Here is an 11,246-nt window from a genome sequence, read left to right on the forward strand (position 1 = left end):
TCCTCAGGGAGCCTGCTCAGCGTCGACGAGTCTGGCATTTCACTCAGGCCAACTGGCATGGTCTTCAAGCAGCCATCAATCATCTGGACTGGTCTCCCATCTCTACCACCTCTGACATCAACTCATCCTGGGAATTCTTCCAAAGTAAATTGCTCTCTCTCATGCACAGATTTATCCCATCTCGTCTTCAGTTGTCATACCCTTCCTCCCGTCCATGGTACACGGAATCTTGTGGTGAGGCTGTTGCCCAGAAACAACTTGCCTTCGTCTCCTGGAAAGCAAATCCAACGGAAGGAAATCTCATTTCCTTTCACAAAGCCCGAAACAAGTGTGTGTCCACCCTCAGGAGAGCCAGGAAACAATATCTCTCCGTTCTCAAGACCGAACTCTTATCTGTCTCCCTCTTCCAAATCCTGGTGGCGTCTGGTCAAATCCGTTTCTGGTGTTTGTTCCCCCTCCATCCCCTCCCTTACCTCAAACGGCTACACAGCTGACTCCGCACGTGAAAAAGCTGAATGCCTCAACTCTGTGTTTGCCTCTAAATCTTGTGTCCCAAACCCATCCCTCTCTGTACCCACCATACCCAGTCGTACCCTGCTGCTCCTGGACTCCGTGTCCTTTCCTCCTGACAAGGTGGAAAAGTTTCTGTCAACCCTCGACTCTGATTCTGCAACTGGACCCGACGTCATCAGCCCACGGGTCCTAAAATCCTGCTCTGCTGCTCTATCTCACCCTCTCTCTGTTCTCTTCACCCTCTCTTTTGCTCAAGGTCAACTGCCATCTGCTTGGAAATCAGCCAACATCACCGCTTTGCACAAAAAAGGTGCAAAAACAGATCCTAGCAACTACAGACCAATCAGCCTTCTCCCAATTATCAGCAAAGTCATGGAATCCATCATTGCTTCTGATATGAAATCTTTCCTCTTCTCCAATGGCTTGATCTCTGATCATCAATTTGGTTTCAGACCAGGTCACTCTACTCTGGACATGCTGCTTCTGCTGTCTCAACAATGGATGGAGGTCCTCAATGCCAAACAGGAAATTAGAGCTGTCTCCCTCGACATATCACGTGCCTTCGACACGGTCTGGCACCCCGCTCTGCTCACCAAACTCTCCTCCTTTGGTATCCATGGAAATCTCCACGCATGGCTGGCGGACTTCCTCTCTAGTCGTCGTCGTGTGGCCCTGAATGGGTTTCTCTCATCTCCTCTTCCTGTCCAGGCTGGAGTTCCCCAAGGCAGTGTTCTGGGCCCCGTGCTTTTTCTGGTCTTCATCAATGATCTCTCTGACTCTCTCGAAAATCCTCTCTATCTCTTTGCTGATGACTCCACTCTCTGCCGCTCCATTCCTCTTCCCTCAGATCGGCAGTCTGCTGCCTCCTCACTCTCTGAAGACCTGGACAAAATCACAGACTGGTCAAACAAGTGGAACATGTCTTTCAATCCTGACAAATCTCACACTCTTACTATGTCTCTCCGAAAAGATCGACTGGACAACCCTCCCATCTACTTTCTCAACAATCCTCTCCAAGAAGTTCTGTCGCTCAAGATTTTGGGTCTCACTATCTGCCATGATCTTTCTTGGGAAAACCACATTTCCAAGCTGGCCTCCAAAGCCAGTCGCCGACTGGGCATCCTCCGTCGTGCGAAGTCCTTCCTCGGCACACCTGAGCTCCTCACCACATACAAGGCTTTCATCCGCAGCTCAATGGAATACTGTTCTCCCCTATGGGCCGGTGCTCCTGCCTCACACCTAGCTCGGCTTCACGCTGTTGAAACCAAAGCTTTCAGAATTATTGGAATCTCCCGCGATGAAGCTATCTCTGAGGGCCTTTCACTCACTCACCGCAGGCAGGTAGGTGGTCTTTCTGTCTTCTACCGACTCCTCTCCGGCCTTGCACCCCCAGCTCTCTCTGTGCTCTGTCCCCCAAATATTCCTACAGGTCGCACAAGATCTGCCAGCAACCCTCTGATGGTTAAACTGCCGAAATCTCGGCTCTCCGCTCACCTTCACTCTTTCATTCCTCTTTTCTCCCGCCTCTGGAACAAACTCCCTCACTCCCTTCAATCCCACTCCTCCCTCCAGGTCTTTAAAACAGCTGTTCACCACCATCTCTTATCTTCCCCCATCCAAAACCTTGATCTTTTCTACCCCCGCTAATTCACCCCAGATCCACCTTGTTTGAAATTCCAACTTCTTTCCTGGAAGTCCTGGCAGTGTCCATATGTTTTATACCTCTCCCACTGCCCCCTTCCCACGCCCCCCCCCCCCAAAGCCCTCGCCCTCTCTCAGATCTCTCGATGTCTCCATGTCTCTCGGTCCCTGCTCTCAAATGTTGTGTTTGTGTCCTTCCCCCTCTCTCCCCATCTTGTCTACCGCTCCCTATGTTATATGTTTTATGTGTCGGTTTGTCTTTCTGTGTGATTAATGTTCGCTCTTTCACGAGCCTCGATCTTGTATACAAAAAAAAACAAAAAATAAAAAATAAAAAACCGCTGGCAGTCAACAAATCCAACCCTATTAAACATGGGTCGCACACCTCCGCCACCCAAACATCTATCTCCCTCCTTACCGACCCTAACTTGAGGGTCACAGAACCACGCCCTATGATCGGGGCCGTTACCCCGGTAGCAAGCTGCAAACTATAATTTTGCAGGCGCTGGATCTTATCCCAGCCACCTGCGCTCGAATCAAGGACAACAGGGCTGATGATCGTGGCGCTAGCTCCTGTGTCCACTACGGCGTCTACCCCCACGCCGGCAATTTTGCATCTAATTGTCAGGCTACCGGTTCCAATTTGGCCACAATAAATGACCTGTCGCGTCAATGAGGGCTCTCCTCCATCCTCCGCTGCCGAACACCGCCCGACGTGCCCGACACCTTCTAGTTTCCCGGGGTCTGGCGGGGGGGTGTCTGGGGTCGGCTAACCCGCTCCCCCCTGGGCGGAGTTGAGGACCTCAACCGCCGGGGATCATCCCGGCGAGCGGCTCGACAGTGCCGCGCCAGGTGACCCAGACGGTTGCAGGTATAGCACCTCACCTGATAAGGTGCTTGCCTCCGGAATTCCAAATTTCCCCCCCTGTAGGTCCGAATTGGATTACCCGCTCGTGGTCCACCGCGGGCCACCTCCGGGGCCGCCTGCCATGGTCCAGGTCCCGCCAGGCGCTGGTCCACCAGCCTCCGGACCATGCCCGCCAGGTCAGTACCCACGTCGGGGGCGGGCCCCCTAAGGGGTCCGCCCTCCATCGGGGGTCCCACCTGGCGGACCGCCATTGCGAGACGCTCGCCCCCCCGGGCCAGGGGCCTCGCTGCTTCCCAACGGGCCGCAGCGTCAGCCGCCTGGCTCAGAGTCTGCGGGCGCCACATGGCGAGCTGTTGCCGGAGCTCAATATCCGGGAGGGCCTGGATAAAATGGTCCAGCGCCAGGCTTTCCCGGGAATCCGCTGCCATGCTAGCATGTGCGATCCCCACTGCGCGGCGAATGTCGTGGGCAAGTTCCCCGATGGCTTCCTGGGGCTTGCGCTTTCGCAGCGCGAGCTGAGCTTTAACAAGCTCGCTCTGCTGTTCTATGCCGAATCGATTAATTAGGGCGTCGCGGAGGGCTGGCAGGGTGAGAGCACCCGCTGGTAATGCCGTCAGCACCTCCGCCGCCGCGCCGCGCAATGCGGCCACCAGGTGTACTCCACCTTCGTCCTCACCCCAACCGTTGCCCTTACACACACACTCGAACTGCGCCAGGTACGCGCGTAGATCACTCTTGCCGTCATACGGCGCGAGTGGGACCTTGTGGGACCACCTCGTATGCGAGTCGTTGCCCGCCTGCCGGACCCCGTGCGTCGCCCCTTGCGGGGTCAGCGCGGGGCCGAACCGGCCGGGCCCCCACAGTACATTACCCCCAAGGGGCTCTCGTGCCTCCCCGGTCCCTCCAACAACTACCCCTGTTGGTGTCGATGCATGGGTCACACCTCCGCAACCCGCTACCCATTCCATACCACCACAACCTTGCTCACCCACACCTCGCCCCTCTCGTTCCATACCCTCCGGACCAGCCATACACCTCACTCTTGGCCTCTCACGAACATCCGGGTCTATCTCGACCCCCAAGCTTATTAAATCACCTGGCGCATCATACGCACGACCATATTGGTCACCACTTACACCGGGTCCTCTTTCTCTTCGCTTCTCCTCCATCACCTGCGAATCCCTCATCCGGTTAATGAGCACATCATCACGATCCGAACACAGACTTTGGACCAATTATTTTACCTCCTCTTTTATCTCTTTCCTATCCTCTCTCCGTCGCTTCTTAATTTCGCTCACCCCTTCTTCCACTTCTTCTAATTTCTGTTTCACCTCCTTCATCTCCTCGTGCGCCCCTTTAAGTTCTTCCTCTAACTCCACTTTATTTTTTTCTATGTGCTCCCGCACCTCCCGCTCTTTAACCTCCATCACCTCTACCACCTTGTTCATTTTTCTCGTCAAGTCCTCATGTACCGTCTGACACTCTTTTTTAATTACCCCTACGTCCTTTTTCATCTCCTTCTGCGTCGATTTTAACCCCTCTATTACCGCTGTGTTCTTCTTTACCTGTTCCCCCAACTCCTTTTGTCCCACTGTCAGTTGTTCTACTCCCAGCGTCAACTCCTCTATACCCCCTTGCAATTTTACAGTCCCCTTTCTCACCTCCTTCTCCATGCGCTCCTTACAGTGCCTCACCTCCTCGCGCACTCCTCCGACCTCCTCACTCACACCTCTTCTGATCTCCTCTCCCATCACTTGCATCTCCTGCCCAGATGCCACCCTCATCTGCTCCATTTCCTCCCGGTGAGCATCCAGTTTAGTTTCTACCCCCATTCTGACCCCCTCTATCTGCTGCCCCATTTGTTTAACTTCCCTTTCCGCTTGGTCCCTCATGTCCCTCAATTTGCCTTCCATCCTGTTTTCTAACCCCTCTAAACCCTTTTGCATCCCTTCCATTTGATTCTCTTGAGCGGCCATTCTGTTTTCTACCCCCGTTAACCCCTCCTGTATTTCCCCTAATCTATTGTCTAATTTCCCAAATTTCTTGTCTAATCCCTTAAAATTATTGTCTAACCCCTCACCGGTACCCCTCGCTTCGTCCCTCATTACCCCCATTTGGCCCTCTAATCGCTCACCCTGAGCCCTCATTCCCACAATTTGGTCTCCCATTCGTTCCATAAGGGCCCTCATTTGCAACATAAAAAGGTTCGGATCCACCAGGGGCGCTGCCACGGTCGCGGGCGCGGTCGCCGCGACCAGCGAGGCGCCATTTTGCGCGCCCGCAACGTCGGGCGCAACGATGCTATTTTGTGCGTCTGCTACCCTCACTGCTTCGCTCTCCTCATGTCCCTCAATTTGGTCCTGGATCGACCCTGCCTCACTCTCCTCTACCGGACCCCAGCCGACTTGGTCTGCCATAGCGCGACTTTCAAAATTCGGGTTTTTATATTTTGTAAAACACAATCAAATTTCGCTGTTATAATTTCGAGCGCGTAAAACGCGCTCCGGATCGAATCTCACTCCTCGACACCAATTGTTACCCTAATGGTACAATTGGTGTTCCAAAATTTGGGCTACATTAATTTAGTCCCAGGTCCGAATCCCACTCCTGACACCAATTGTTACAGACACGACTTTGATGTTATGGTGGGCCGAGCGGAATGGCCGCCGTGTCCGCACTAGTTACCCGATTATACTCGAACGTTGACGAAGTCGCGCTATGCTAAATCAATGATGGAAAGGACACAACGGCTGGGTTAAAAATGATACGACACCAGGGGTACGGTTCTCAAGACCTCCGGAGGAGGTTATATTAGTTCGGAACGTTTAGATTACAGGGATGAGAGGTACAGCATAGTAAGGTGGGCACTTAAACACGGTCTTATATTAGCCCCGACAGACGACAGATAAACAGGACAAAACTGACTCACACGGGGATTGATGGCAAGGAAAGGCGGGTATTCGATGGCTCAAGGTGCACCTTGGCTCAGGGGCAAAATCGACCCGGTCCGGCCCAAAGATGCGGGGAGGTCGCTCAGCGCTCGGAGGTCGCGACTTGTCTTTCCAGGCTGGGGGCGCATCTGACGTCACGTCCGGTAAGTGGCTGCGTATATCCGGCGGGGAATGACACGCCCTCGGCGAGTTAGCTCCGCGCCAGATGGAATCGGTCCGCCCTCCTTATTGGGTGCGGGGGGGTTACCGGCTCCGCCCTTGACGAGGAGCTGACAGCGAGCCCCTTCGTGGTAACCCCGTGGGCGCACATGGCAATGGCGGCTAACCAAGCCGGTGTGAGGACGCACACTCCCCGCGCCGCGCCGCCCCCAATCTCTTCTGTTGTTGTAGTTGTTGTTGTTGTAGTTGTTGTTGTTTCATGGGGAAGATGGGAGGAGGTATGGGGAGGTCCTAAACTCACTACTGGTGCCATACAATCACATTCTGGTGCAACGAAGAGTCAGAATTAATGGAAACGAGTCCTTAACTGACATAGACTAAGAATAACTAGCAAGATGTCCGAAAGTTGTCTACGTGAGATGCGGTGGACCTGGGCACGACATTTAATGGGGGAAAAAGGGGAAGGTCGGTTCTACAGAGTGTTATTTACAGGCAATGGGACTAGGGAATGGGGGATTGGGGATAGTTGGGGAGTATTGGGGAAATAGGGGAATATTTACAAGCGGATATGGAGGCCAAATGCCATATCCGCAACAATATATATATATATATATATATATATATATATATATATATATATATATATATATATGTTGTTACGGATCTCAAACGTCGGCCCCTTTTCCCCTTACCAAGGAGGGATTAGTCCCCTTGTCTGTAACTGACCGACATGAGTCCTGAAGTTACCACGTCCTTCCCGGACCGAAGGTAGGTAGGGTCTGTAGGCCTAGGGGTTCGCTACTTACCTAATTACCACCGCCAGCCGGGAACGAGGGAATAACTTCTGCTCGAACCACGGTTTTGAGATGTTTCAGTCGCCGAGCGGTTTATAGCAACCCGCGGTTCGGGCCGTTAACAAAGATTAACCCGATTCGTGAGGGTTGGCCAAAATCGTGCCACAGGTGTTCAATTGAGAAATCACTAAAGCGACCGAATGTGAAGAAGAAGCGAAAGGTAAGGAGGAACAGATATTTATTACTATTATACAAAACTCAGCAAGAGAAGAAAAGAAATGTAATTCACAGGGGAAAAAGCAGACACACAGAGCAATTGTTACTTATACAGACTTACTTATGACCCCGGACAACACAAAAGGACAGACGACAGGCAGACTCACACGAAGGGGAATTGAAGGCAGGAATGGCTGGAGGGATGAGCAGGTGGAATCACAGGGCACAGCGAGCAGGTCCACTCCGGGCGGGAAGCGAGGAGCCGGCAGCTCCAAGTATTTGGCTGTACACCGCGCACCGGCAGGTTGGTTCACAGCAGCGCATCAGAGCTCCGTGCAGTAGGGACTCGGTGGAAGCAGAGTTTTCGCTTGCACCTCACCATGGAACGCTTGGTTCGTGCTCTCTCCCACTCATGTGCTTTTTCACGCTTCTCCTTGCTCCACGCATCTCCCGCATCTCTCGTGGGGGCGTCACGCCGCAGGTTTTATGCCACGCCTTACCAAGCCATACCCACCGAGCCTGTGGTTCGTCATTCTGGGCTCCACCCTTGATGACGAGGTGCGGGCTACGCCCGTAAGGTGGCTCCTCTCCCCTTTTCTCCGAGATTACCTCGTGGCTAATGGAGTCTTGCGGCGAAGAACACAACCCCAAAGCAGCAGCGGCGAACGCCGCCTTGCTGGCAGGTTTCAGAGGCCATGGGGATATTTCAGGGGATTCTATCTTATTTGAATTCGGTGCAATGGAGTGTCAACTAATGGGCAACAGAGCCTTAAACTCACATAGAATAAAGGAATAACTATTTAGAGGTTCTAAGATTGGCTACGTGTATGCGAGGGATTAACGAAGGGGACGACCTTTGACCTTTACACAACGGAGGTATTTACAAGAATTACATAACATTTACAAAGGGTGATATTTACAACAATTACAGGATTCTCAAATCCGCAACAATATATATATATATAAATACACACTTTGTTCTAATAACTGTTATAAAAATGTACAATGACCATTAAAAAAAAAAATTAGATCTTACAACAAGGGAGCAAATGTGGATGTCACCAAAACCCCAAAATTGACCTGGCAGAAATAGCGCCACCTTTGGTGGAAGCCGGTATGACAAAGCATCTTCCTTTTATCTTAACGCTATGGAGCACACACTGTATATCCTGTTGTGATAAATAAAATTTCTTTCAAAAATTATAAAGTACATTTATTTCCACGACTGTGCCGCAGCACATTGCCCACCAATGGTAGTCCTGGAGGGGTACTGCTGCCCGTAGGGCAGGAGTGTCCACTAGTAATAATAAAATTGGGGAGGAAAAAAAAAACACCTTTGAGAATTCTCCCACAGAGACTGAAAACGGTTGTCTTGCTGCATAGTGTAGGCCTGAATGCTGTCCAGCTGCTGTGCACCTTGGGATGCCATCTTAGCTAGCTGAAAGAAAATGATAAGATACTTGGTAAGCCAAAGCTCAACACAACAATGTGAACAGACAAAGACCTTACCATGGATGTACATATCACTGTTGGATCAGAGTCCTGGAATACACTAACCTAAATACTAAATTAATTTCAAGATGTCCATGCTCAGCTACAAAGGAAGTATGCAAATGTGACAGTATGTATACATTGAGATAAACACATCTGAGCTTTTGTTTTGTTTTTCTGAAACGCTTTTCAAAAGTATTTTCGGCAATCTAATCTCTATAGTTTGAAGATTTTCACCATAAAAAAGTTTCTCCAAAGCCGCACATAGAGGATGTGACGCCTGGCATCTTGTTTTCGCTGGTGATTGCATTTTCAACAAAATGGAGAAACCTTCAAATGAAATTTCACTTTGACTGGTCCTGCAAGAATTGTTAGATGGAATTTTATTCAGTAATTAATGCCAGAAATTGAGATTCATAACCACGCTCGTCTGAAGTAGCTGTGATTGATGTGGGCAAAGCATTGGCTGTGCTTAAGCTCGGGCTTGAGACGACCCGTACCTTTTCCGAGTTCCCAAACTCAAACGCGGCGAGTTGCGCTTCCGAGCCGATTCCGAGTCGAGCCGGGTTTGGCTAGTAACTTGGAAAAGAACTCGGATATTTTATTGTGACGTGAAATGGAGTAATTTCATGGGTCTCAGAACGAGCAAGGCAAAGTGTAGATTTGATTATTTGATGCGAGTCGTGCTTCATTACCCCATGTGCGAGAGGTTAAGCAATTGGTTCACCCTCTGCAGACCTCTGTCTGTTGATAACGGAGGAACTACTCAAGTTCAATTGAATCATATATTTTGAACACTGTCGAACACAAATCGGAACACAAACCTGCAGTTTAAGCAGTACCATGGCAAATTGTATGGCGTCTCATATCGAGCGCACATGCACACAGAGTAAGGTATGGCTTCAGTCTGTGTGTCTGTCAAAAAATTTTAAATCATTCCAAACAAGAAACTTACTGTTTTATGGATGTCATAAAAGACAGAAACAAGAGGCACAAATAACTAATGTAACATGTTAATTGAGTTAGCAGTTTGGTCAGACAGCCAGCTCTTGGAAGAGTCTGGGTAGTTCCACATTCTTTCCATTTCCTAATGATGGAGCTCACTGTGTCTTCGGAATGTTCATCACTGGAAATGTTTTATACCCTTCCCCAGATCAATACCTCATCACAATTCTTTCTCAGAGTTCAAGACAGTTTCCTTGGACTTGATAAGGGTTTATGATCTGACATGGACCGACAACTGTGGGACCTTGTATAGAAAGGTGTGTTTCTTTCTAAATCATGTCCAATCGATCAAATTGGCCGCAGATGGACTCCAATCAAGTGGTAGAGACATTGCAAGGATGATCAAAGGAAATTGTGTGCACCTGAGCTCAATTTGGAGTGTCATAGCAAAGGTGTTGAATACTTATTGCCTCAAAACATTTCAGATTTTCATTAATTATTTTGCAAAAAATCCCAAAATAAAAATAAAAATAAAATCCATTGACATTCTCAATCATTATGTGTAGATCAGTGGCAAAAAAAATCTCAATTTAATCAACATTAAATTCAGGCTTTAACAGCAAAATAAAGTGTGAATACTTTCTGAAGGCACTGTACATATCAATTGGAAGTGGAACTGCCACTTTATAACTGCTGGCAGTGATGACCGGTTTCCTCCACCGTCCCGCTTTGATACAACCCTGCTTTCATTGGATGTGTTTTGCTACAAGCCCGCTTTCATTGGACGTGCTTTGACAAACCCGCTTTCATGAGACGTGCTTCGATACAACCCCGCTTTGATAACCCCCATTCCCCCAACCGAGAATGTCAGGGTCCACTATACTTGATAACCTTCACACAAGTGCTAATTTGTTGGCAATGCAAACTACCATATAGCAAAGACACTTCATGTTATGAATTTGAAATGGATATTTTATTCACCATTTTTGTGATACTTACATCTTCCAGTTGCTTTCTTAAATTGGCTATGTGCTCCCTGATCCTGATGTTCTCCTCGGCCTGCTCAGCCAGCAATGCCGCATTCACGTCCCCAGCTTTGCCAATAGCTGCAAAATGCTGTGTCATGAACGTGTTTGTGACAGCCCCGAATTCTTGGACCTGAAACCAGAACAAACAAAATACATGGTATTCATAGAATACTTACCCTGCGCGCACTGCGCAGTCAACTTGGTGTGAGCCAACTCTTCTATTTTTGAATGTTTCTTTTTTCTAAATCCAATATGGCTGGCAGACCACGTGAGCGATGACATCATACATTTATATTCTCTAAATAATTGTTGCACAGATCATGCTCAATAAATTTCAAACTGATCAGAACAAGTGTTGTCCCTGTCGAATTACGACGTCATAATTATGGCACCATGACGTCATCGTTAACAACACCGAGTCCCCACATGGAGTTCTTTACAATGAGCCACGTTTCAATTTTTAAAATGCTGACAAGGCATACACTTTACTTTACTGAAATGCAGACACAAATGTTATATTTTCGTCAAAAATCGTTGGAATTTCGCCAAATCTGTTTTGGTTGTGTGTTAACATACCTCAGCGATTGACAAATCTGAAATCAGAATTTTATTTGAGGTCAAAATGACCCCGTGAGGTCGC

At 49.3% G+C, this 11,246-nt stretch overlaps 1 protein-coding gene and 1 long non-coding RNA gene across 2 annotated transcripts in view; one reads left to right on the forward strand and one right to left on the reverse strand.

Moving 5' to 3' along the window:
- The window catches only part of LOC144891401 (uncharacterized), a 245,166-nt gene that overhangs the window by 207,106 nt on the left and 26,814 nt on the right, over window positions 1-11,246 (forward strand). The window lies entirely within an intron of this gene.
- LOC137416123 (kinesin-like protein KIF11-B) overlaps window positions 1-11,246 on the reverse strand; it is a 175,931-nt gene that overhangs the window by 98,986 nt on the left and 65,699 nt on the right. Inside the window, exons 5-6 of the mRNA XM_078774983.1 lie at window positions 10,578-10,736; window positions 8,477-8,580 (exon numbers count right to left, since the gene is read on the reverse strand). Coding sequence (XP_078631109.1) covers window positions 8,477-8,580; window positions 10,578-10,736 — 263 coding nt within the window. The remainder of the gene's footprint in view (window positions 1-8,476; window positions 8,581-10,577; window positions 10,737-11,246) is intronic.

Source organism: Myxine glutinosa, chromosome 3 (genome assembly GCF_964187855.1).
Source record: "Myxine glutinosa chromosome 3, kmMyxGlut1.1, whole genome shotgun sequence".
NCBI lineage: Eukaryota > Metazoa > Chordata > Myxini > Myxiniformes > Myxinidae > Myxine > Myxine glutinosa.